Source organism: Maylandia zebra, linkage group LG18 (genome assembly GCF_041146795.1).
Source record: "Maylandia zebra isolate NMK-2024a linkage group LG18, Mzebra_GT3a, whole genome shotgun sequence".
NCBI classification, from domain to species: Eukaryota; Metazoa; Chordata; class Actinopteri; order Cichliformes; family Cichlidae; genus Maylandia; species Maylandia zebra.
This window is the reverse complement of record NC_135184.1, coordinates 27,406,261-27,433,941: the sequence shown is the minus strand read 5'-3', so window position 1 is coordinate 27,433,941 and position 27,681 is coordinate 27,406,261. Positions and strand designations below refer to the sequence as shown.

At 41.5% G+C, this 27,681-nt stretch overlaps 1 protein-coding gene across 3 annotated transcripts; it reads right to left on the bottom strand.

Annotated features, from left to right (window-relative positions):
• Positions 1 to 277: 277 nt before the first annotated feature.
• sugt1 (SGT1 homolog, MIS12 kinetochore complex assembly cochaperone) lies at positions 278 to 26,105 on the bottom strand. Of its 3 annotated transcripts, none has more exons than XM_004567228.6 (13): positions 25,947 to 26,105; positions 25,799 to 25,847; positions 25,013 to 25,103; positions 24,744 to 24,813; positions 23,181 to 23,251; positions 20,506 to 20,559; positions 17,194 to 17,222; positions 16,935 to 16,960; positions 16,554 to 16,650; positions 15,015 to 15,122; positions 3,704 to 3,794; positions 2,683 to 2,855; positions 278 to 1,032 (listed from the first exon to the last, which is right to left on the bottom strand). In XM_004567228.6, exons 1-13 carry the CDS (start codon positions 25,958 to 25,960, stop codon positions 931 to 933), a joined length of 975 nt encoding a protein of 324 aa, XP_004567285.3. In that variant the 5' UTR covers positions 25,961 to 26,105; the 3' UTR covers positions 278 to 930. The 3 variants fall into 3 exon arrangements, with proteins under 3 accessions (XP_004567285.3, XP_076732496.1, XP_076732497.1); XM_076876381.1 differs by having other exon boundaries at positions 16,935 to 16,957; XM_076876382.1 differs by having other exon boundaries at positions 25,799 to 25,844; positions 25,947 to 26,097.
• Positions 26,106 to 27,681: the final 1,576 nt, after the last annotated feature.

The window sequence follows — 27,681 nt, the reverse complement described above, 5'->3', positions numbered from 1 at the left end:
CTCCACCTCAGGGCCGCATCCTCACCTGCAGCTCCGAGCTCCTCCACTCGATACCAATCGAAACCCGCAATACATAAACCATATCCTCAAGCTGTCAACTGTATCTCAACTGCCTGAGCTCATATCAGTAATACCACATTTCATCGCTCCCAGCACATAATCACAGAGCACGGATCCCTGTTGTAATGTATTGCCGTTTTTGTGTTTGAGCGAGACTTTGCCGAGCTGCTCGAAAACGGTTTCCGGGAGACAAGAAACCATAAAACACGGGGCAAAGTTTGTGAGCCAAATCTTTTATTTACACCGAAGCTTGAATCCCACAGAGAGAGAGAGAGACCGGTGGCGAGCCAGACATGTCGCACACTTTCCAGATAAGTTGTTTTGCAGAGGACTGCTGTTTTTACAGAGTGCAAAAAAGAGGAGGAAAACAAAAAAAGCATTATCTGTGAAACACAATCAGTTGGTTTAAAGGTAGTGTTCACAAATGTTTTAGCAACTTTTTTATACAAGTACCGGTACTAATATTGCAAAGTCACAGAAGGCTCCCAAATATAAAGGCTGTGAGTGATTAGGAGGGGCGGGGGGAAGTTGAAGTGAAGCGCGTCAATTTTAAGCCCGATCTCAGTTCCCTTTTGAGTTCATTGGCCTTTAAAAGAAATCAGGTAATGTTGATCATTCCTTTCAACAGATCATCTTAATTAACCGAACATATATTGCAGAGAAGCGGCCATATGTAGTTTGCTTGGGTGATGGTGGGAATGCTTGGCTCCCTGCACTTAGTGACAAACACGAAGAAGAGGCGAAGCAGTGGCCAGCCATGCAGGCTGCAGGGCGGCGACGACGAATCCCGCTGTAGCTCAGGTGGACAGATGTCAAGAAAGATGATGAACTGAGGTGGGGGAGGGGGAGTCATGGCGAAATAGGGGACGCTCAGAACTTCTTATACTCTGCATCATCGGGCGGTTTCACTTCCACTTTCTTGTTGGCTACATCTCCCCAGTTGGTGGTCAGGACCGTACCAGCTGACTCCATCTGCACAAAGAGGAGAAGTCACAGGTTTTCAGTAGCAATTATGCAACACTTTCTCTCTGCTAGTGAGCCTCAGGTAAGTCCACCGCAGCACAGCTGAAGTACAAGGTGACTGGTAACCGTTTAACTTTTCATTGTCCTGATGTTTTGTAACAAGAACTCGTGTTTAAGATGTTTAAGCTAAATGCAGAAATGACAACTGATCACACCGAAGCACGGCTGGCTTCAGGCTGTATGCTGGAAATGACAGTAAATACTTTTTTCTCCAGCATCATGAGATCATATCGTTAATGAATGCCCATCCGTGCCTTCATCCATCAACATTTGGCTGCAATCATACACACTTCCTTCATTACACTTTAATACACGCTCATTAACGAGACAATCTGTTCCTGCTGCATCAATCAACCCAGTGTGTGTGTGTGTGTGTGTGTGTGTGTGTGTGTGTGTGTGTGTGTGTGTGTTCACTCAATATAATGAGAATTGTGTAAATAATTACTGATGGAGCTTTGCATTTTCATAGCACCGCTAAAGCTTTAACTAAAGAAAATGAGAGCATTTTTTTTTAAAATCTGGAACTTATTCTGATAATTGTTGCGAGCTCCCCCAATTAGATGTTTGTGTAAGTCTGTGGGTTGCTGTCAATTAGGCATGCTAGAAAACTAACAGTCAACAACAAAAGTTTATTTGAAGGGCCAAAAGTCAAATTTATAATTGTCTTGGTCAGTTCCAATTAATGATTTTGCTTTTTTGGGGGGCCAAACATCTGACCTGCCAATTACAATTTTGGGCCATTGTCTTTCTAAAACCTAACAGAGCTGAGCGAGTCTATACACGGACTGGAGGAACCAATGAGGTAGATCACTGGCATTCTTTAAAAACAGAAACAATACCCCAGTAATGCAAATGATCGGTTGAGGATCTACAGCAACAACACTGAAATATTCAACCGATTTTTTTTTCTTCAAAAGACCTGATATGTTATTTGCTAATTGGCCAACTTTACATCTAGTCTGGGTTAGTTAAGCCGTCCCAGAGCTGTCAGCTAGCATAAACTCTTAATTTCCTTCAACTGCTTCCAGAGACCAGAGCTCTGTGTTGTTGTCGGTCAGTGGAAAGTGTTTAAAATAAGATTTTTTTTAATTAAAAGAAAGAAAAGTGCAAAAAAAAAGAAATGTTTTTCTGTTCTCTTCATGACTTTAATTCTGATTCAAAATAATAAATTATCATTAAATTATACAAATAACAGCACACATTAAAACAGGTTTTTACCTGTATTAATGTGTGCAAACGTAACACATTAGACTGCAAAAGCCTGTAAATATGATGTCCTGTGGCAGCAGCTAACAGATTGGATCGATTTAGGTTAAAAGTGTAACTGATTTAAAAATGAAACAGGAAGGGCCAGACGTGGGCTGCTCAGGCTACAAAGATTGAACTTATTGACCTCTGTTATGCGTCTCAGAGTCCACTTCAAATAAAAGGTGGCCATCTAGGCAGACACCAATACACCGATTCTACGATGGAGGCGGTGAGGAAGGAAAATTAAACCTTTCCTTTTAGAACTGAGAAGAGATCGTTTTTGCGACCACGCACGTGTACGACTGTTTTCAGTGTGAAACACGCGTAACGCAAGTTAAACATAATACTCACAAAGGATTTGTTCATGGCTCGTTTGACCTCGTCTGAACCGTCCGAGTAGATCTGCTGGAAGAGCTTGTTGAGTGCCGCGTCTCCCTCCACCTGCTCATTTTTCTCCTCCTCGTTTATCTCCACCACCAACTTGTCCCACTTGCAGGTGTAGTGGGACGATGTGGGGTACTGGTCTGATGAAGAAAGAAATCTTTAAATTCCATCAGAGCCCAAAATAAAAAGAGCTCACTGCTTTTGTGAAAACACTTCAAATGTTCATTAACATTTTTAATTAAATACGCTGACTTTTATCATCCAATCACAGCGCACAGACTCAACTGTCAGCTCGTAACCAATTTCACTCTCCTTGCCACCGAATCATCCGACTTAGATGGCGAAGAATCCCATTGTGATTGGATTTCTATATTTTTCTGGATGCAATACACCCACCATAATCCCAACAAGAGATGGCGGGATGGGGGGGAGAGCAGGAAATGTAATCCAGACGCAGATTTACATAAATACAGCAGCAAAATGCACAGCAGACAGATTCAGGCCAAGTGTGGACAAACTGAGATGCAGTGCCATAAAAATAAAATGTCAAATATGATGTTTAAATGAAACCGCAGTCCAATTTAAAAGCAAGCGCTAATAAACAAGATGTCCAAGAGAATGAGCTGGAGGGAAAAAAAACAACATAGTTTGGCTCCCCACTTAACTTTTACTCCCCCTTCAAACACACACTTACATAAGTAATTAATCCTGTCAGTAATAGGAATGTGTGGGTTAAAATACTGAGTCATATTCCGCTGTCATACCTTTCCCTCTCACTGCCCACTTTTGCCGTCAGACTAATGAAAGACTCTAAGCAGGGCTCGACTGCCCACTCTCATTTTAGTGCAAAACAGACAAACACAGGAGCTTATATTGATCTTTGCAGAGAGAGGGAGAAATAAGAAGGGAGAAAAGGAGAGACACAGGAGAACAGTCTGGTGGTGGGAGGTGGGGTGGAAGAGGGCAAATGTCGAAGCTGCGGACTGACTTGGATTGAAGTGTTTGACGCTGGACTCGTGTCCTTCTCCCTCCAGCTTCTCCCATCTGACGGCTTCCGTCTTCTTCATCTTGATCTCCACCTGATGGAGGAGAAGAGGAGGAAGACACGAGAGGAGAAAAAGGGAGTTAACGATTCTTAAAAAGAAGCAAAAAGAAAGGAAAAAAAAACGTTGTCTTTGGTGCGTAGCACGAAAATAACTCTTCCACTAAAGTGGCAGCTTAAAAGTTCGGGACATCAGATCATTATTGAGGCCGGAGAGACCGGCTTGTTCAGCGCCGCCGTCAACTTTGTGTGTGTGTGTGAGCGGGAGAGAGAGACACATCAGGGATATGCGGGGGCACAGCTCAATCTCAAACCTCACTGACAGACATACTGCACTAACGAGATGCCTGTCAGCCAGAGGGGCCAGTGTGAGACACGGAGCGTGGGGGGGAGGAGGGCGGGAGATCCTAATTCCACACAGCAGCATCTGATCCGAATCATTACACCGGGAGAACATGGTAGAGGAAGAAAACAATGAGGGGAGAGAGGACATGGACACATGCTTTTAACACTGAGCCACACTGACAGGGCACATAGCAGCAAGACACGCGAGCAGCAGCTCCATGCGTCCCCCCGCCTCCCACAAACATTCCACACACACACACAGAGTCCACTTTCACCCATTAATGGCGCGTGTGTTTGATATGTGTGCATGTGAAAGACAGAGCTGGTGATGTCGGCGCAATTAAGGAACATTTCTGCTCTGCTAGGCGATGTGATTATTCATTTATGAGGGTGCCAAGAGAGGAGGTTAGGGACGGGGAGGCAGGGAGGCTGACTGACACGGACTGAGGTGTGAGCGAGGGGAGCAGATTGAGGGAAATGAGACAGTATGACCGCTGCTAGCTTCTCCGCCGAGGTGATGAGCTAGTGCGAGTGGCTTTACACTGATAGATCGCTTTGGTGTGTGTCAGCGCTTTCTGCTCCACAAAGGGCCTCGCGAGGCATCTGTGCAGTGTCCGAAATTAACTTTTGGGCTCAGCTGCAAAGGGCTGAACAGCTTAAAAAAACAAACAAACCCCAAACACAAGGTGTCCCCTGAGAATACAGGTTACTGCTGGAATAATTCATTGCCGTTTTAAGCAGACCAGCCGGATTGTGCGAAAAGGGAGAATTCTTAATTTCTAATACACCGTCTACTCACCCCCAGGTACTCGCACACACACAAAAGCTGGTATGCTTCAAAAGAAGTGCCTGTCAGAAAGTTTCTAAGAATTAAAAAGAGGTTCGCATCCCACAATTTCTTTTGGAAAAAAATGTCAATTTAATATTGACGCACGATTCAAGCGCCGATTCTGTTTTGTTACTTTCTTCACTTTTTGTCACTGCAAAGAATTGCAACAGTTTGAACATCTTCCAAGTGAAGTGAGGCAGCCTGAAAACGTGCATTGTTTTTGGCATATGCAAATTGCTCATTGTGTCTCGCCCCTCATCTCGCGCATGTTACGCAACCATCTGTGGAGCAGCTTAATCCTCGGGTTGGCATGTAACTCTTAATCAACTTATCAGTAGGAACATGAAGAGCTGTGCTGGGAGATATCTGATTCTCTCAAAAATCACAGCCGCTGTGACGCTGTGTGAAATAGAAAATAAAGACAGAATGAAGGCATTTGGTAATTATTTAAAAGCCCAAGTTTAATTAAAAACCGCACACAGAAAACATCTTAAAAGATCAAAAACGAGAAACTGTGTCATATTTTGAATTGTCTGCTGCCTTAATAATACATGTAAAATGTATTTTGTCATTGCATTGCTTAAATAAGCAAGACCTCCACAGAAAAGGACTTTCAACGTAGCTCCACACATGTTTGAGCCAACACGCAGTTTTGGCATTTTTACTTCTGTACACCAATCACAGACTTTCAGCTTTAACAAATAAAGGGACTGCCATCAATTTTCTGAGCATCCAAAAAGGTTTGCTTTTAGAAAGCATAGCTACAGTTATCCAGTGTGCATTTTTGTTTAAAAACTTCAATTTAGCGAGCTTCACTTCCAACACCGAGCGGAAACTTCACGCACTGTAAAAGCTGGATGATGTACTCATCAAATTAGCTTGTGTTTGCATTCTAGATCATTCTCGGATGGAGAACCGCGAACTTGCCCTCCACACTGCAAAACTAAAGCATGCTGAGTGCTACAGCTTTTCGTCTGCAAAAGGCTGCACACACACATGCACACTGAGACATCAGCTCCAGTTCACTGGAAATTCAGTAATTTAAGATCTACCAGTCATACATAATTTCCTCAAAAACACAAACATATGGCCAAAATGCAACGTAAAGAATTTTTAAATGATCCCGGAGATGTTTCTACGGTTATTTACTGAAGCTTGCCGATCAGTTAGGTTTTGCAAAAGCTCCCCACGGCATATTAAACACTTGTTTTTGACAGATCCACCTGCAGTCTGGGGCGTAGATGCCTTTTGAGCTCTGTTAGTGGTCTCGTGATGCTTTGAAGACTCGTGAGCACATCAGACCGTTAGTTCAAATCACCAATAACTGGTGTTCAGCCTGACACCGCTTTTGTAGCAGCACTAGTGACTCAAAACAACTTGTAGTCTATTTAAAGACGTCTTCATCTTTTTTTTTCTTTTTTCTTTTTTTTTTTAATCATGTGATGTTTTTTGTGCAATCCAATGAGGAGCGTCAAAAATACAGTAATCAAATTCTATCTGTCATTAAATTAGAAACCTATAAAGTTCTAAGTTTCTAAGACAGTGAAAGCAAAGGATCAAAGGCTGAGAGAATTAAATGTATTAACTTGGAATTACCAGACATAATATTTTTGTAGCGATGTGCATCGAATTGACAGTGTGTGTTTCCGTGTGTGCTCCTAGGACATACAACATTAATCTGCTGCCACATCTGCGTTTCCTAGCTTTTAAGGGACATGGCAGGCCATGCGCAGTGTGTGTGTTTCTCTGTGTGTGTTTCTGTGTGTATGACAGGCTTGTAAAGGGATGTGACAGCAGAGCCACAATCAGGGGCCACCACCCACAGGACCCCAGAGGCTGGACTATACAATCCTGTGCTACACAGACGCACACATGCTATTTACAGAGGGGCACTGAGGTCCCATGTCGCTTGTCACATGTGTTTGTAGCCATCGTCGCTCCCCCCCCCCCTTCCTGCTAGGGGGCCGGCATCTTCTCCCTCTTTTTCCCCAGATGCCTGCGGATTTTGAAACAAGCTCGGCTAAAAAGGACACAAATGAAATACACATAAACGTTCTTCGACGTTGACAGGCGTGCAAATTAAAGAGGGGAGACGCCACTTTAGCCGTTCGCCCAAAAGAGATGAGTTTCGAGCTGAACGAAGGAGCGAGCGCTCATTCCGATACCGCTCGGCGTGTTTGCGTGCACGCCCACGTGTGCGCGTTAGCCGTCTGTTCTGATCAAACACACTGGTGTGTAATTGGCTCCCCGTTGTCGCGGTGACCCCTGCGGTTGGAATGTTTGCCGTGATGGAGGACAGGACGAGGTCGCACTGACGATAATGTGCTAGAGATGACACGCGCGCACACGTGCACACTTCAAATAGTTCCTTTAAATGGCACAAGTGTGTGGAAAGATTACTGTTCAGCCTCTGTCATTGTACCAGAGTGAGTGAGAGTGTGTGTGTGTGTGTGTGTACGCGTGCACACCCAGCTTAGCTTCCCCCTGCTAAGTTGTCTTTAAAGACAGCGGGGAGATGAAGCGTAAACACTGTGGAGCACAGAGTGCAGGGCAGCCTGTTACAGACACAGACAGACAGACCAACATTGGTTGTGAGTCAACAGCTCTGAGGGAAATGCAGTTCGTTTTTCTTCTTTTTTTAAACGCTCATTAGGGATGCATGCCAATCTGGAGAAACTTGATTTGCTGATGCCGTTGTTCATTTGAATGTTTTTATCTCCCCAGTGGCTTCCTGGCTTCAAAAGACGAAACGGCTCCAAAATATTTAAATGAGACATGCATCGAGAAAGCTGCTCAGTATTTCAGGGTTTTCTCACGCTGTCATGAGCATGGGCTCGCACACATCCAGTTTATAAAGAGTTAGGAGTTCGTATGCCATTTTAAACGTTTGAATCGCCAATGAGGGCTTACACTGTTGGAGTGATGTGTGCATGGGGAAGGGGGCCGTGTGTGCCCGAGGAGCCTACTGGACCAGGGAACAGTTGGGTCTTTGTGGGACAGCAGGAAGGTTTGAGAACACCCTCTCTTGTTATCCTGAAGGGCGGTGTTTGTGTTTCTATCCACACACACACGCACGCACGCACGCACGCACACACACACGGAGAGAACGACAGAAGGTGTGTTTGTCTGTGAGAGAGCCATAAAGAAATTAGCAAAAGAAAAAGGAGGTAAATGAGGATAAAGGGAAAAAAGGCCTGAAAATAAAAAAAAAGACAGTAACAGTGGGTGGAGAGGGAGTCTAAGACCATCTTCAGCTGCGGTGTCTCTAAGACTGAGCCCTTGTTTAAGCTGCAACCCACGTGCACCTCTGGTATGCAGTGTCTGCTGTTGCCATGGAAAAGTGAGAAAGCGAGTAAGAGGAAATGTGGCTTTTTTTTGAAAGGGGGCAGTTTCTGTGCAGGTCAGCTTCTATTCGACACAGTGGAGCCAGTGGATATAATGCTCACAATACAGACATCACATATATATAGAGAGACATACAGGTTATGTGGTGCTCCATTTCTATGCTTTTTGCTTCTTTGACACCATACAGTATGTAATTCCAGCACCCACCGTCGTCTACTGCCCTTTCAGTCCCCCTGTGGCCTTGCTGCAAAGTAAACTTAAATAACTCCCCTCATTGCTTTCAGGTGCGCTCTGGCTCAGCTTGCTTAAAGATTTTTGTTTTGTTTATATAATACTATATCTTGTGAGACAAACCTTTTTTTTTTATTCGTTTTTGCTAGTGAGATATATATATTTATATATAAGTATTGATCTAACAGACAAAAACAGGCTTAATTCGATCAATCAACTGGGGGCTGAAGAAATGAGCTGTGTGCATCAAGTTGATCTGTTTAAAAGATTCACTTGAACACATTAGAAGACGCCGCCTCTGTATATGCTGGAGAACGTCTCCAAGCCTCCTCCACAAGATACCTGGATGCTCAAAGCACTCTGGGTATACGCTGATCAGGCATAACATTATGACCACTGACAGCTCAAGTGAATAACACAGATTATCTCTTCATCGTGGCAGCTGTTAGTGATGGGCTATATTAGGGAGCAAGTGAACATTTAATAGCCAGAGTTGATGTGTTCGAAGCAGGAAAAATGGGTGAGGGTGAGGATTTGACAGAGTTTGAGACAAACTGATGCTGGTCAGACCAGTGGCGTGTCTAGAAAATTTTTGTTGGGGGGGGGGGGCCAGGTAGGGGCACAGATTTGGAGATGGGTGGCAGATGTAATTGGCAGATAATGTTTAAAAAAAAATTCTACCAACCATTAACCATAATTCAATAACCCTATAAACCTAATAACCGAATGCGCTTTTAACTCTTATTAGAATGAGATTTTAACCACTACGGTGCAAAGTTTTTAGATACTGCGTTGATAAAGTACCAGAGATACAATCAGTGCTTTGTCAGTGTTTACTCAGCATTCAAGGACAGCAATATTTGCATAGTATTTTTACTGACATATAGTGCACATATGTTTTGGGCAAAAACATTTTTTAATATTAAAATACGAACATTTGTAACAAACAATTGACAAATTAGCCAATGCCAATGTAAAACTTTATCTGCCTGTTAAAAAAAGAAGATAATCTTCTCACAAACTGGTGTTTGATTTTGAAACAGGAAAAAAGTGGGGAAACAACTGAAAAGACTAACATTTGAATAAAACCTGAAAGCAAGTAAATACTTTCTATGCTGCCTTATGGTAAACTTTGGTAATATTGATAAAGAACAACACTGGCTGATGATGAAATACAGTCAGCTGGCATGGTGACACTGCCAGTATTAACCTGCAGGGCTGGACTGGGACAGAAAATCTGGCATTTTGACTACAGACCGGCCCACCAGGTATTAAAGCCATAAAGACTTTGACTGAAAACAAACCCTGTTGTGACAGTGATGTACAGTCTTGTTGGTATATGTATGATTTCTATAAATTTTACGTCAGATAAAAACTTTGGTTGTAAGATTTAGATAATTATTTAATAAAAGCGAGATATTTTAAATGAGAATAAAAAAGAAAAGTATTTCTTTGTGCCCCCTTTCCCTGTTAATGCCCTACCTGCCCCCTGGCAAAAATTTCCTAGACCCGCCCCTGCACAGTTACCAGCTGTCAGCTACGTAAAAAAAGGATCCTGGGGTTATTTGTCTCTCAGAAACAGTTCATAACTTCCCTTCAACTCATTCATGTCACCTAAAAGGTAAACCTGTTTCTCCATCACCTGTTCAGCTCTGATGATCCAGTAAGGACATCTCCTGGTTTCATCTTCATGTTTCCCTCTCACCACATATACAAACCGACATCATGACCAGCAGCTTTACAGCTGTGGCTCCAGCAAACATCAGCTGATACTTGAAATTAATATTAAATAAATTCTAACAACAGCTGATCAAGCTTAAATGTGCTGCTGTTGTTTAGCGCGACATCTGCTGGTTTCCTCTTTCTGGCGCAAAGTGGGCGATAAACAAACAAGAGAGAAAAGCCGATCAGCTGATCATCGATCAGTTTTATGATTGAAGTAGAAACAGGAGAGGGAGGGGGGAGAGAATGAGAGAAGAAGAGGCAGCTGTGCAGCGTAACGACAGAATAAATCCAGCTTTGTGTCTTTTTCCATTCTAGCTAAAGTTCGGGACAAACTGCGTCTCTTCTCAGCTCAATACGAAACGTGTAATATTTTCTCTGAATGAGGGACCATCCCATTTTTTTAAGGAGCCGTTGGCAACTCTACTAACTAACCTTATGAATAAAATAAAGTTCACTATCAGTAACATCACCCACCTAAAAACTCCATCAAGCTGGCTAGAACGCAGTACGAGTTATTGCAACTGACAGTAAAAAGTCAGCAACATGAAAATAAACTCCACCTAAACTTGGTTTATATCTGACCCAGATAGACTGCAGGTCATAACTTCTTACCTGAAGTTCAGTTCACCTGACACTCGGACTGGCGGCTGCCTCGGGGCTCTCCTCCTGCCTCCCCTTCCCTCATCCACCTGTTGCCTCTGTGGAAGCCCCGCCATAGCCACCACCAAACAACTGAGTTATTTTTACACATCTGCCAGCATCTGGCCAGTCCACCACCTCTCATTGTTCATGCCATTACAAAAAAATAAAAAAAAAAATAACTCACCGGGCATATGTCCGGTATACCCGATGGCCAGTCCAGCTATGTTAACCTGCAACCAAATCTGCAGCTCCATACAGCAATGTTACGACTTAGATTATATCTTATAACTCATAACTCTTATGTTAGCTGCCCTCAGTAGCCTACTGTCTGAAATATTCGACGGCTGCAATAATTCTTTAAGTGTTATTTTTTCCTTGGTATTCTAATTTCGCCGAAGTTTACTAAACTCAACAAACTTAATATTACTTACCGGGACATTTATTCTGTCCTCATTTTCTTTCACCGAAAAATTGTTTCCTGCAGTGCCGTCTTTCGTGCTTGGCTCTCCTACCTTTGCTAACGTGATGCACATAGCGCAGAAGCCGATGCTGCATTCACTTACACTCGGATATCTGAGCTTCACCGTGAAAACATAATCGTACATTTGATTGAATTTTATTGTTTTACCTTTGGGGTGGCACCTGGGGTGGCCAGTCTGGTTGGGGGGGTGGCCTGTGCCCCCCCAGGCCACCCCGCTGGACACGCCATTGGGTTAGGGTTAGGGTTAGATCTAATTCTGAGTTGCTCCTTTTCCAGTGATTTTGTTTGAGTTTGTTTGCTGGGTTTTATTTTTTGTTTTTCATTTGCTGGGCCTCTAAAATGGAAAATTTATAACTGTAGTTGTGTCACTTATACCAGAATTGCTTTGCAGCTTAGTCCTGTTCACAGAGAACAGGATTATACATCATGGGAGTGAGGTAGGTTCATCTCAATGGGTGACACCTTTTTACCAGGTAAAGTCAGACTTTTACCTTCTTGGGTGTATATCACAAACGTTCCAATCCTATACTTGGATCGGCTATCTGTCCGACGCTGGACCAAAAAGCAATATCAGATATTCTAAGAACAAGCTGATGTGTTCAGTGCGCCAGTTTTCAAACAGCCGAGCTAACACAGCATCGAGGAAGCTAACAGCACAGGGTTTGACAGTGTGGATGTATTTCGCGCCTGCAATGCAAACAGTTTCTTTGTTTTTCCTTTTCTCTTTGAACAGGACAAAAAAATGTGTGTTATTTTCTTCTTATTTATTTTTCATCTTGTTTATCGTCGATGTGTTTTCATCAACTTGATTAATATTTCATTTTACCTTTCTGTTGTGGGCTTCACTGCACGAGTGTATGTGAGAGCAGGAAAGTGAGGCCAACACACCCATAAATGACTCACTAAAAGTATAGACGCATCACCAAGGTCACAGACTTGATTTTCATTAGAGAAGGTCTTAAAAAGCAGGCTTTTTAAGTGCGCAAACTCCATTTAAGAAAAGGCTGTTAAATGACATCTTAACGCAGGTTTACACGTCTCTTAGCGTTCACTTTGTTCAGGTCATGCAATTTCCAACAGACATGTTTGCGTTCGAAATCCTCAAAGTTAGCTGACGTAGCTAAACATAGCACAGAGGCAAGACCAAGACCTGAGCAAAGCCCAGTAATTTGCATCAAACAAACAAGAGGCGGGGTTGTTGTGGAGTGTGTTCATCAAGCCTGAATGCAAACTTAATGATAATTGTATTTGGGGGAAGAAAAAATAAATAAATCACAACACGCTTCATCAGTGCTGTTCTGTCTGCTGATAAGACATTTATATAACGCCGATGAGTAGACTCATCTTTAGTATTCTAATCATCTGCATAAATACCATTTTCATTCCACCGCTCTCTGCTTCTGTAGGTGGCTTCGGTACATTTTGTTCATCTCTTTTTCATTTCCCATAAAGGTCAGCTACCTGCAGATGGAATACTTCGGAAGATTATAATTTTATCAACTATAAGCGATAAACTTTTTCTCCATGTCGAGTCTAACTTTGGTAAGTAAACGATGAGAGTCATTTCAATATCAAGTATTTACCCACTTTTCAAATATGTAAGACTCACACGTTAAATCTAAAAGTCAGGAAAACTGATCAAAAAATGAGAAACTCAACTCTAACTGGCTGGGTAAAAAAAAACAAACACTCAAACTGTTGAGGTTCAAGATTCAGGCCAGAAACTTGTATAGTTCTATAATTTCTTTAGTATAAATTACATTCTGAGGAGCTGATTTCTTTAAACAAAATAACTTGAAAAAGGCAGCATCTACAGATGCTTCTTAAACAAGAGTCAAGAGAAAGAGCAAAGCTTAATGGAGTTCTGTATTGACAAGACCGGAATGATCAATGCCCTAAAAAAAAAAAAAAAAAAAAAAACCCAAATCCCCTCGTTAATGATGAAGAAAAAAAAAAAAAACAACCAACCAATCAAAACAAGTCACACAGAAGGCTGTCTTTTGATCTGCAGGCTAAAGCCTGACAGGGGTCTAAACCCTGAATCAGCACACACTCAGCCAGCACACTCATTAACCCACATCTTCTATAATATACACTAATTAGTCTATAGTAAAAAGTGCCCTTCCTACTCATTAGGTCCATAATCACCTTAAAAAGGGTTGAGGAACTCCGCGCGTACAGCCGTTTGTGTGTAGGAGTGAGGATTTGTGCATATGTGTGAATCTCCTGTTAGCTGCACAGATGAACCGCAGGAGCCGCACTGTATACAGCCAGAGTGGATTTTCTCATTTCTGCTCCAGCTGCAGTGAGCTTTACCAGCATTAAGGAATTATAGGTAGCGACAGTCTACTTTATACTGCTTTAAATCACTGGAGAGATTAAGATGTTGATCTCAGAGTGGTAACCAAAGTAATGATCGGTCACAATTTCACTAAGCTGCTTAAACTCGCATTAGCACGCTTTTCCACGTTGCCTTTTTACTGCCATCTGACACCCGCTTCATTATCTTTTCTTTTTAATAAAGAAAAGTCTGAATCCACAGAAACCAACACGCCATCCGATGCATCTGCACTTCAGAGCAATAACAACATTTCTACAGCGTGCAGCATTACTACGTCCTATTCCCTTTACAGCGGCATAAAACGCGTCCCCCGACATGTTTGATAGTCTGCTGCTTTATTGTTGAGAGGAACTATTGGCGTGGCAGGGATAAACACAGTGCTCCCAATGATTCAGAGTAAAATTCAATGACTTTTCGTTGACTTTCAAAAACTCAGTGGAAGTGTTTCTATGACCTAAAAATGTTGTTTCTTCCTCGTTTGTTTGTGTTTTTGCTACTAAAAAAAATTTGTAAAGTGGCACACAGACTTATTTTCTGCCAAAGTCGAGTCTGCTGTGTACAGAAAGCATCTCAAAGTATTTCCTGGATTCTCCGTGGCTTGAATACACCTTTTTAAAAATTCAAAAAGATTCCAGAAATGACCTGGCAATGATAAACTGTATTCTGGCAAGCACATCATCACCCCGTATGAGGCCATTTATCATCTCAGCTGTTTGAGTGTTGGTCAGCCGGGGTCACTGTGACCCCAGACTGGACAAAAAGCAAGCAGAATACACACGTCTCAATATTTTCAAAGTACATTTTACAGAACAATGGACCCTTAACACAACTGCAGGTCTGATACGTGTGGTCTGGTTCTGCTTCATGAATCGGTCTTGATTAAAAAAAGAGAACATTTAAAAAGTCTTTTAAACCTGTCAAAACACTAAAATCATTCTCAATGTAACTATGCACAGCTGCTACTGTTAAAAACAATGGTGGGAATTTTAAGTGTTTCCCCCACAAAGATGATATTTGACCCTTGACGACTGTTCTCGAACCCTTAATGACGGGTTTTGCCACCTCATTAAATTTCAACAAAGACATGGTTTGTTGACCATTGGGTTTTCCCAAGGGTAGCCCTAGTTAGAGATCACCCTCACCAAATTCTGATCACACGCAATCAATGTATGTTCTGAAGTCAGGCTTGAAATGTGACACAAACCACTCAGGGGGTAAATCTGTTTGTATTTTCCAAACTAAGTAGGTGTCCAAGGGGGAAACAGTTAAAGATTTTTTTACAGCACATTAACTCCGCTAGCTAAAGTTAAAGTGATACCTTAGTGGTGAGGATCTTGAAGCTGCTCTGTTGGGGGACAACAGGGTGTAGAAGGTGGAGGTTGAGGTTGTAGTTATCCCCTGATGGCAGCTGTATTGTGGCAGACATCTGAAGGCATCACACACAAAAGATATAAGTTATTTCCCTTTATATACTGGCATTAGCTTTGGTAGTAAACAATTTGTGAAATATACACATATGACATGGTTTTAAAGGTAGGACCATGTCCACGAAGTATAAATAATAAATAAATATGGAACCATCTGCAAGTTGGAATTGTTGCATCAGTATACAGATTTTATGGCACAGCGATCCTTAGAAAAAAGAGATAAGGGGGGGGGGGGGGGGTCGAAGGTGTCAGAGTGTCCATGAGAATGATCATCTGATGTGGCTGGTGTGACGGCCAGTAGTATCCTCAACCTGTCCCCCTCAGCCACACAGTGACCAGTGACGAGGGGGCATCAGACAGCTCCTAACGGCCTGTCACTCACTTGGGCAGGGTAGGTGGGCGGCTTGTTGTTTTAGAGGGACAGGGCTTCAGCTACGGCCCAAACCCTCACACTTCTAACATGCTCATCACTTGGCAAATGTGACACTCATGCAGTCTTGTACTTCATTCCTTTCGAATCAACAGCACACTGCCCCAGCAGTGTATTCAACTGTAATCTGCAACCTAACGCTTCACTAAAAGTGGACTTTTCTGATTTTGGACCCATAATGAATGAGGAAAAAAGAAAAAAAAATAGTTCACTGAGGATAAAAGCTTCGAAAGTTAGCTTAAGTTGCTTTTGGGCAATTCCACAAAACTATCAAAGCCTTAATATTCATTTCAAGTTGAATTCCTGTGCTGTCTGTAGGTATACAGCTTCTGCAAACGCAGTCACCAGGGAAAATAAATGGAACCGCCGCCTTTCATCTTTAATTTCTTTTGTATACTGACCTAGTAAAAAATATATGAACTTATCTGTAGTTTGCACCACGGAAGGAGCTTAACAAGTGACTGTGTGATTCGAAGCGAGTGAACAATTTCTTTTGAAATGGGGTAAATTCAGTTTGTTATTCTATTAGGAAAGACAAAGCTGTTCCCTGGGGTGCCCCACAGTTACCCCTCGGAGAGAGGGAAAGAAGGCAAAAGGCAGAAAGTAAAAGAGTAAGAAAGAGTAAGAAAGGGAGGTTGTCCCTAGAGGGTTCTGCAGCTGATCCTAGATCAGTTATGCCTTCCATCTATAGACAATTAGGAGGTTGGAGAAGCTGGGGAGGGTAAATTGTTCTTAGATCTGTACTTTGGGGGCAATGTTAACAAGGCACCACTGGAGGCATAGTTGGGTCCATGGGGAGTGTGTGTGTGTGTGTGTGTGTGTGTGTGTGTGTGTGTGTGTGTGTGTGTGTGTGTGTGTGTGTGTGTGTGTGTGTGTGTGAGAGAGAGAGAGAGACCCATCTAATGGGCCCCCCTGAGGAAACACCCAAGAGCTAACCCATCTCTGCTCCACACACAGAGCAAACAGAGACTCAACACAGCATTCAAGTGTGTGTTTATACCTCCTTTTCCATGAAGCTGACATGCACGCCATCCTTGGGTACATTTTTCACCATCACTGTGACAATGACTTGCGATTCTGTTTGGTACCAGTCGTGCCTGAAAGACAAACGATTAAAACACACGAATTAACGGCACAGGAAGACTTATTTGAATTTGACCCCTTAATCCACTTATCGCGACAAAAATGGAGATTTCATGCATAATAATAATAATTTTAAAAAGCAGCCATCTTCATTAACATATATTTTCTGTGTACATGGGATTTACATTTTTATAAAGAAAGGGGCTGCTTTGAAGCACTGAGGCTCGGTTGAATATTAACTCTGTATAATAAATAAACAGCAATACCAGATAGGGCGTATTTACATTTGTGCACTTACTTCACAGGTGGAGCCGCTGGTGTCTGCTGGGTCATTCAGCCCACGAGACGAGATGACAATTAGAGAGGAGGACGTGGTGGGAAAGCAAATGGATGAGACAGAAAAGCACAGGAACGAGGAGGGGGGGGTGAAAAAAAGCCATAACAACAACAACAAAAGAAGCTTAGTATGGCTTCCTTGTTTGAAGCCAAAGCGTGGACAAAGCCGTGCTGATGCTGAGAGCAACAATGCCCCCAGGTGGCCTCAAAGAGAAACTCACCGTGTTGACGTTGTTGTTTTGTGTCTTATCTGTAGAGGGAAAAAAGGAAAAAAGGTGGGCTTTCAGCTCGAAACATTTAATACACCCATAACTGGCTTCACTGATCTCTGTTAAAACATGACTATTAGATTACTGGATAAGAGCAGAGGTTCCAGCGCCAATTTTAAATGTATCTATAGGTGAATAACGGACAATAGGCACAACACAACATAAACAGACACACACATACACTCTCTGAGCCTCTCCACCAGTTTGTTTACTGGTCTAGCCACGCCCATTAAAAGCCCTGTGAGCCAGAGCGAGCCCAAACACCGTTTACCAGCATGCTGTCATACATTATTCACAGACTTCATTACATAGATAGATGAGATGATAGGAGGCGTGTTAATGTTGTCTTAATGAGGTCGAGCTTGAAGTGACAAGGAAGGGGGGGGCTGCTTGTGTGCGACTGTGTGTTCTGATGCATGCGGGGTTCCACATGTGATGGAATAACCAGGTGCTGTGTGTGTGTGTGTGTTTGCTCGCAGTAAACACAGTCACCAGGAAAAAAAAAGAAGAAAAAAAAAAAAGAGGCTGTTCCCGGTGTGAGCAGTAAGAGTGTGTGTGTATGCTGTCTGCAAGCCGGCTTATCAAAGAGGCTGGGTCTCATCGGGGGCTTTCAAACATCAGTAACGTTAACTCTGATGAATCACGCACTCCTGGGAGTACGTATGCACGCGGGTGTGAAGCGTGTTTGTCAAAACTCATGCTCTTGTTTACTTGAGATGATCCAGAGGGCCCAGGCATCAGCAGCAAACAGAAACACACCACGCAGACATGGCATGCATCTTTTATTGGACTAAGCAGCTCAGCCTCCACCACTGTGAGCGCATACTGTAGATCCATGGACGTGTGCGTGCTCATTTGTTTGATCAGATGGGCTGATCTGCTCCCTGACTGTGCCATTTAGCTGCGCGTTTGATGGCAGGCAGTAAATAGGATATACTGCACAAGTTAAAGTTTGCAAGTCTGAAGCTTGTTTGAACTAAAAGTACCCCAGGCAATTTTGTTTACTTACATTTAGGGTGTTACAACACAGATTCCTCTCCCCCCCCCCCCCCCCCCACAACTTCAGATGCATTATTACTGGTCAAAGTTCCATAAAACTACAGTGTTGTGCAAAAGTCTTGAGCCCCCTATAATTTCTTTATATTTTGCTACATATAGGTCCAGTCGTTCACTGAAACATGGAAACCTTCACTGAAAAAGGCAGCTTTATTCTTCAGCACAGCCTGAACTCGTTTTTTGTCATTTCTGTAAGTCAGTAATGTTGAGGTTTGGGCTCTGGGGAGGCCAATCCATGACTGACAGTGTTCCACTGTGTGTTTTTCTATCCAGCCATGCTTTTACTGCATTGACAGTGTGTCCTGCTATACAATGAAGCTGTTGTCAATCAAATGCTTTCCAGATGTTACTGCATGGGGGCTCGACATCAAATAGTAATTTTCTGTGTTCATAATTATATGAATATTAAGCAGATTTCCAGATGATTTCCACAATGATTTGAATCATTTGATTCAAAAAAATTTGAGAAATTTGATTTGATTTCCACATCTTTCAGGTCCTGTGTCAGGTCTTTTCCTATTTCTTCCTATTTCTACTTTTTATCTTATCTGTTTTTAATCAAACACACAAAACACACTGTGCACACGATGACAAGTTTTCTGACAACAGCTCTTCAGGATTCACCTTGTTAGTGTGAAAATGCCAGACTGTGTTATCATTGGCATTTTCTGAAGATTCAACTAAAGAAATGGAAATAAAATGTGTTTTTGTTACAGAGTCCTAATGGCAAAGTGCGTACAGACTAGGGCTGCCACAAATGATTATTTTGATAGTCGACTAGTCACCGATTATTTTTGAGATTAGTCGACTAATCAGATCATGCATCCATTGGACGTAAAACATACAGCTTATTGCACCAGCATGCATCTGCTCTTATAGAACTATCATTAGCCTACAGCTTTAAGTGTTTAAGGTATGTGCTAACTAAAAATAAAGTTTCGGTGAAGTTTAATAAGTAAGGGAGAGTTTAATAAACTCCTTGCAATCTAAAATATAACGGGACACCGGAGTATATTCTCGAGCATCTCACTCACACTTCTGATAATCAGCTGTCTGTTTGACTTTTATTCAGCTGTGTAAAAACTATAACTTTAATCTCAGCCAAACCGATTTACTCAGGAACAAATAAAATACTAAAAAAAAAAGCCAACAATAACATTTTTAAGTTATCTAAGTGACTTATATATGTTTAACCTGAGTAGCGAAAGACGGCGGTGGGTTTGAAAACGATTTTCCGGGAGTCCGGTGTTCTCACGGGCTCTAGCGAGCTTTGCCCCCGGCTAGCTATCGAGCTAGTGGGTAACAGACGTCTCTGAAAACGTCGGAGCGCTTTTGAAAATATGTGGTGTCTTGATAAACTGAGCAGATATTTGAGGTTTACACAGCTACATTCTCGCCTGAAAATATGTTAAAAGTTTATTTTGTGACCCAGAAAGAATAATAAGAGTAATATTAAAACTAACTAGCTGCCGCCATTGTTGGAAACTGAGCTGGGCCGCGCTATGAATTCTGGGACACAGCTTCTTCTTCAGGGTTTAACGGCAGCTGGCATCCTTGTGCATGCAGTGCTGCCATCTTCTGTTTCAGTCCATTATTACACTCTTAAATCCTGCTACTTATTCCTGCGTCTTTTGTGATCTTACAAAGCTTCAAACAACGCGTCGACTATTAAATCAGTCGTCGACGATTTTGATAGTCGACGTAATCGTGACTACTCATGGCAGCCCTACTACAGATAATTAAAAATACTTGCAGTGACCAGTGCTATCCCTCAGCCTCTTAGACGATGCACCTATAATATCAATTTGAAAATCCTATATTGCCTCGTTCTCGAGTTATTGTGTTCACAATCTTGGGTGCTCATGCCACCCGCCCACCGGGGTGACGACAAACCCCATCAGCCTTTTTTGGCTGTGGGGTTAAAATTGCTCTTTGCCAAGTTGTCTGTTATGTGTAGATATGTCACTGCTTCATGCCTTGATTTAGATGCATTTTGCATGTGTAAAAGATTCACTGGTCAAGTGTTAGCTTGAAAGAATAAAACCTGATTCTTCTGAAAATTGTTAGGTACAAGGAGTGGACTGAAAATGAGTGAAAAAGTAGCCAATGTCCAAAGAGAAACTTTGAAAGACTTTCAGAAAGCCTGATGAGCCATTGCAAACAATGGCTGGATTAAGACTTTTGCACAGTACAGAGAGAGCTACTTACTTTCCATCATCTCCTCACACCGCTTGATCCAGACCTCAAAGGTTTTGTCAGAATCTGCAAAAAAAGAATAAACACTCTTACATGTTTAACACTAAGTAAACACTGCAACACAAAAAGTCATTACGAAAACACATAACTGCATCAGTAGCTGGTTACTCAAGTCTCAAGTGCTTTAAAGAGGACATGAAACACAACACATAGAAAGGCTAATTTATATCACAGTCCTCATTCATAAAGTGCTTTACAAAACTGAACATTACAGCTAACAGGTGGACTTTCCCGATCACTTTTGTGCTATCCGCCCTTGGTGCTGTATGTGCTGTATGTAATCCCTTAAAATGATTTTTATTGTTAGTGTCCTTATTTTCCTCTGAGCCATCAATTCCGTCACCTGTTAGTTAACATAAACTAAGTCTATTAGCCGCACCAAACCAACCACGTGACATAACGTTTCGTACTGACTGAGGATGGCGCTACACGTGTTCTCAAAACTTTAACTTTAAGCACTTATTTCTTAAATCCAGCTTCACAGAAAGAGTTACATCTATGTCAGTTTTTGAGAGCAGGGCTCCGTGAGTTAAATTAGCCTTTATGTGTGTAGCATTTCATGTCCCCTTGAAGTAAAGGCCAGTCAAGGTTGAAGGTATTCGTTTCAAGGCATTTCATCTAAATCAGGAAATCACTCATAATCTGACCTGGTAAGCAGATGTCCAAAAACACTGTACATGCCTGAAGAAGGTAGTTGGAAAATAAAGTTCTTGCATCACAGCAATGTTTGTTTGTTTTTTGTTTGTTTTTAACTGTGCATTATTTTAAGTCTTTCTTCATCTCCCACTGATTTACTTCTAAAAACAAATTCACTAACTGCTCCTTGAAGACACTCGGGCAACTTGCCAAACTGCCACTAAAGCCCTAATCAGTCAATGCTCCATAATTTCACCTGTGAGAAGCACAATGACAGCTTGTACTGCAAGGAAATATTTGTGTACAATGTGCTTATCAAACACTGAAGCCTAACTAACATTAATGCTTTAGTATCACTTTATTCACACTATGCAGGCCAGCTATACTTAACTGACTGTATGCTGGAGAAGTTTAATTATTCTGGAACATTCCTTCCCATGTAAAGACTTTACTTGCGTGGGGTGACCAGCTAAATCAATAGTGGCCGACTGGCGACTGAGTTTAGCATAATTAAATTTTTTTTTTTTTTCATATGAAGTCCAACTGAAGGCACCGAGTTCATTCATAAAATGAGAGACAGCTAAACATATAGTCCTGTTATACATTTGTCACCAAGTACTGGGAAAATACTTGTAAAATAATGTGCAGCCGATCCAATTCCCAAAATGTTCAAGCACTCTTTTGGAACAGTGTTAGTGGGATTATTGCAATACTGGAATTTGGAAAAAAAAATACACCACAACTCTGAGGACATGTTAGATTTAGATCTAAAAAAGACAAACCTGAGACAGTGAAGTACACTTGCTTTAAGACTTCTAAAGGAGGATCCAAACAGGAAATGTTTGGCCTGTGAAGTATGCCTTGTAGCTGACGTTTGGTCACTAGCAGTCATTCCAGGTACTGGTCATCAAGGTAACCCCTAAATTTATTACTAATCTGTCATATGTCCATCAACGGGATCCTTTGTTATTCGATCTGTTGCCTTAAAGTTGAGAATAGTTTAACACAGGACAAGCCACCTCATGTTGCCAGCAGTTATTTCACCAGCCATGGCTTTAAGTTACTGGATGTCACTGACACTGACTGTCTGTGGTCTGTGTAGTCACCTCCTGTATGTACACCTCTTTAAGATGGTGTATTGATCTAGAAGCCCCTGAGACTGAAAAAAGAAAAAAAGAAGGAAAAAAAAAAAGCCCAGTACTGTGTGTTAAGGACAACCGTCAGACGCCATTCACAGCACTAATACGTAGCACTAATACAGTTCTCATGGTGGGTTTTCATTTGATTTACTGCGTTGGGCAAGCACAGGTGATACCACTGTAATGCCTGTTAATGCTAATGGTTTCCAACTATTCCACTGCTCTCCATGTGGTAACGACATGCAAAGATTTGGAGCAATGCATCTGCAAATATGTTGAACTACCCAAGCACCAACTACACACATGTGAAGAACACGCAGGCTTTTCTAATGTAAAAACTGAATGGAGAGCGGGGAGTTTGACCACATCATCGAATTACAGTCTACATCCAAGCCTACTCAGACTTGACATTCTGTATTCAAATGGTCATCACTTTGTTATTTTATCTGTATGAAACTGTCACAGTTTCATAACTGTCTGTCACAAACCGCAAAATAATGCTGCTGTTATGGTAAGATTACAGTAACCTTGACCTCAGATGACCAAAACCTATGCAGTTCATCCATAAGACCAAGTGATCATCTGTGCCAAATACGAGAGAAAAAAAAAAGAGGTTTGTTCTCCAGAATGTGACGCATGGATGTAAGATGTCCAAAAACATAATGCCTTTGGCTAAGGTGGTCGTCACTGTGTAAGTCATAAAAAAAAAAAAAAAGCCCTAAAGATAAGGCCCAAAATTTAGCCATGAAAACAATGAGGAGAGCAAAGTGGACAGGACACTGCTGCGAACAGTAGTTGGTACACAGTGGAATTAAGGAACCTGCACTTGAGGCCAAAATGAGCTGCACTCACCGTCCAGTTGGTGTCCCTGAGTGAAGGCTGCATGCGCTGACTCATAGTTGTTCAGGTGATATTCGGCTATTCTGCAGTTGGGCGAGAAAAACATGCCACATGAACTTAGATCAGACAATCTTGGAAAAATAAACGCAGCTTTATCTGACAAACAACATCTGTATGATTTACCGTGTTAAAGCAAAATGTTTTGGTAGTTTTTGTGGATTAACTTCTGAGGAAGCGCAGAAATCAGACTTTTTACTAGTATAACTTTAAAAGTTTCCGACAATTCTTACATTGCAAGGCGTAAAACGTTAAGTTTTACATAATGCAACCACACCAAACTTATATTGTGACCACGTAATAAGAACAATAAAGAAAAAAAATATAAAACATAGTTACAAATTGCTTTACAAAACATGATAAATATATAGAAACAAAGAGGCAACAAATTAAAACAAGGCATAAAATCTGAACATGCTGTGTGAATAACAGGTTAATAAACACAACAAAAAGAAATAATAAAGGGGCAGTAAAAATAGATTTTCTATGAAAACACTCAAACACCTATGTAATGAGGGTATTGTGGGAACCGTTAGAATTGTCTGACCCGACAAACGCAGCCAGTCGCTCAATTAATACCAACCAACTAAATCGACAGTGCGGGTAGGATGAGCCCATGCATGGTTTTAAAGTAACAACAAATACAACTTTAATAAAAGCTTCAAATCAGCTCAACTTTAAATCACTTTGTCTTGTCTCTGTGAATTTGTTTTGAATGAGATGAAGGCGGGTGACTGAATTTTGTCTGAGACCCGAGTAGAGTGGATTACAATAGTTCAAACATGATGAGACGAAGGCCAAGATGACTCCTCCAAGGCCCGCTTGACATGAAGAATGTGAAAAAGCACGACAGTACGACCTTGGTGACTTGTGTGTCAAAACAAAGCTTTAACTGAAGTTTGTTTGATGGACGAGGACAGGTTTTCAAAATTTTCCTTTATGTTAGAGGTCAGGTTTGGGGTGTGGGGGGAGCACTGAACAAAAGGCCTTCAGAATTGAAATCACTGAGCTGAAAGACATTTTGTGACAACCGTCAGATAACATCAGAAACATGAGCCATACACAGCATGTTTCATCCCATCTTGTCAATAAAGCTGGCTGTGCGTTTGTGTCAGAAGGGATAATTTTTTAATCAATTAAACTATATGTTTTAATTATTATTTTTGTTAATTTACCTTTTTTTTTTTTTTTTTTAAAGTGGTGAGATGAACATATCAAACGGTGAATGAAGTGCAGTCTAAACTGAGCTAAACATCTGCATGCCAGGGTGGACCCCTGTGGGTTAGGTTGGTTATTCTGAATAGGCCATGGATGTGAGGAAGGCCCACAGTGTTTTTTAAGCTTTTCTTGTAGTGTAAAGTATATTTGTACATTGCTTTTAAAACTAACCACACCTGCGAGCACTATTTGGGGATTGTCCTCACTTGCCATTTTGCCCCTTTTAGAAAATTTGACCCTATGGGTGGTCAGTCAGGCTAGAAAACTGCTATGTAAAGGCGTGCATTTCACAGTCCATACCCTGTGCGCATGAAAGCAAGGGAGAGGCTGGGTTTTAGCTGTTGTGCTTTCTTGGTGTCATCAGCAGCACCTGTGGACACAAAACAAAAATAAAAAAATTACTATGTTTCTTTATGCAGTGCATATGTCCAGGCTAAGTCACATGCAATGTAAAACCTCAAAAGCTAAACAACAGGTATTTGTAATGCTCACATAATGTTCATGCACTTCATAATACATCAAAAATGCTATTAGTGTGGTCTGTTTCCACATGTGCTGTGCAGACTTACAGCTGTAGTTCTTGAGCAGTATGTGGGCATAGGCACGCTGACAAAACCACTCAGCGTTGTCTGAGTCTCCTTGTAAGGCCTCGTTAAGCTCCTGAAAATAATAACGAGGTTGCTATTATTGTATAAAGGGCTTAAAATCGTGTTTTCAGCTTCAAGAATTGTGGCAAGAAAAAAACTTCTAGAAAAATGCTTAAATCGAAAGTAGCGCTGTTATGCATCTGCAACTTTCACTTTCGCAGTCGGATATCTTTACAGAACAAGCAGTTCTCCGTAAATCTATTCGAATCTGTGTTATTCCTGCAAACTGTAATGATTTTCATAATACTGCCCCGGTTAGTCACATAAATAACCGCAGATTCACCAGAGGCTTTTAAAACAGCAGAAATAAACTTCACTGGTTTAGTCTGTTCACAGTTGACACAACTTCATGTCAGGATGACAGGGCTAGTATCCAGCAAGCAGACTATTTCGAGCTAACGTTATGTAGTAATACCTCCTCACGCATGAGACATATTTAATTCTTAATGGTATTAAAGAAACAGGTGACCGTTTGATATGATAACGAAGCGATTCTGGGATTACTTTTATTCATAACTAAATAGGGCTAGCAAACACGTTGGCTAACTTCGCTAGCTTGTTGGTAATATCAGAAACACAAACACCACGGGTATTGCTCAATTTCCTTTCTAGAGTAAGTCCACTGAATTTAACGTTAAATGGACATCCTGCAAGAGCCACCGTGCATCGCGCAAACTTGTTTGTGGCTAACTGAGACTAGTGTTTTACCTGCAGAGCTTTCTGTGGATCTTCGTCAATGAAGCTATCGGGGAAGCTGCTAAAAGCAACAAAAAAGCAAGTTAGCGTTAAATAACCGAAAGAAAAGAAATGTCTGCTGCTATAAGAACAGTTCATTGATAGATTTCGATGAACTTACCGTTCGGTTGCCATCTGCTTCTGTGGATGTGCACTGTTTCTGGAGTGACAGGAAAGTTCTAGATGTGGAGACTACGAGAAACGTGATAGCGGTAACAGTTACAGCTCAAACACAGCAGAGAGCCTGTCAACATCCGGCTGCGCACAGCTCATACTGCCTCTACTCCCCCTAAAGGCCCGGAGGAGTTATTGCAAAATAGCGATAACTTCTTTTTGTTTGTTTTTTTGTTTTTTTAAGGAGACGATTTTCTGGACAGCGAATTAGGCCGCAGATCTGTCAAAGAATAGAAACGTTTAAATTGAAACTGGGTACGGTCAGCCACCAACAAATTTATAATACCATTAATTAAAATAAAAATGGGGTTAATATAATATAAACACAAAAGACTAAGACTTTCTCAGACTGTCAGGACACATAAATGATACAATATATCAAAGAATTACGGAGACATGGCTAAACTCAGTCAGACTTCAGTCAGACTTCCTGTGAGAGCTGTGGTACAATGAACCTATTATGTGAGCACAAAAATGTCCAGTGATTCATTGGGAGGATGAAATGCTCCAACATCAGCTGGATCTGTAATCAGACAGAGAACAACGGAAATAAGACAGAGAATCGGCTGTGGGTTGTAATGTTGACAAATTTGTGTTGCACGTCTCTTTAAGGAAATAATGCAAGACTGTAAAAGACATCCATTCTAGGTAGTCGTGTGCATTATTAACGTTCACATCTGGAAAACAAGGGGTAAAGTAGCTATTTGATCAAAAGATAACTACCAGTTACACTGCATGTGTTTAAAAATATTGTTGCTGATCTCAGGAGGAGGAAAACATTTGGACTGAAGAATACTCCTCTTCCCTGGGACATTTTAAGTATTTAGTGTTATCTATCCTTGTACATGCTTTATGTATGTGTAACATGTAACATCCTGTTGCGTATGTCCACAAAGACCAGCAGGTCAACTGATCACAGCCGGTACACTAAGAAAATCTGCTGGAGCTCACAGAAGAAATTATTGTGAGTTCTCATTCTTTTCCCCACACTAAACCTCTACAGTGGATTTTGGGGTTTCCCCATGTGCAGAATCCACTTTAACCCTCTCGAGGCAGGCAGTGCCAATTTGAAACAGTTAAAAACTAACAACCTGATTACCCCACATACACATTTTATGAGTTTTTTTTACTCAGAAGTACCACTGCAGGACTTGGTTGTGCATTAGCAACAAAAAGTTTAATTTGAGCCTGAGAGGGTTAACCCCTGACTGTACACATTTTCTTGTTTAGAGGAAAAGTCACCCTCTACACTGCAGGCAACACAAAATAAACTTCTTCTTTTTCTATGTTCATGTTCTGCATACTTGATTCAAGTTGAATACATTCATTAGAAATAAAATTTAGATCAGGAATTATATAATAAAGACTGCATTGCCATGTACTACTGTCACTTTATTATATTACTATAGCTCAGTTAGCTTTGCACAAAAATATCTGGTTTAGAAATGTCCTCCAAAGAGCTACTTTACTTTGAGTACATTTCAGAGCCTGTACTTTTCACTTCTACTTGAGTAAAGAAGTCAAATCAGTACTTTAACTTTTACCAGAGCACTTTTTAACAGAGGTATCTGCACTTCTGCCACCTCAGATTAGCACCATTGGTATGTTAAAAAGACTGGTGGTCGCCATTTGCTACCCCTAAGCCACCTACAATCTCCTCAATGGTATCAATTTGAAAAGCC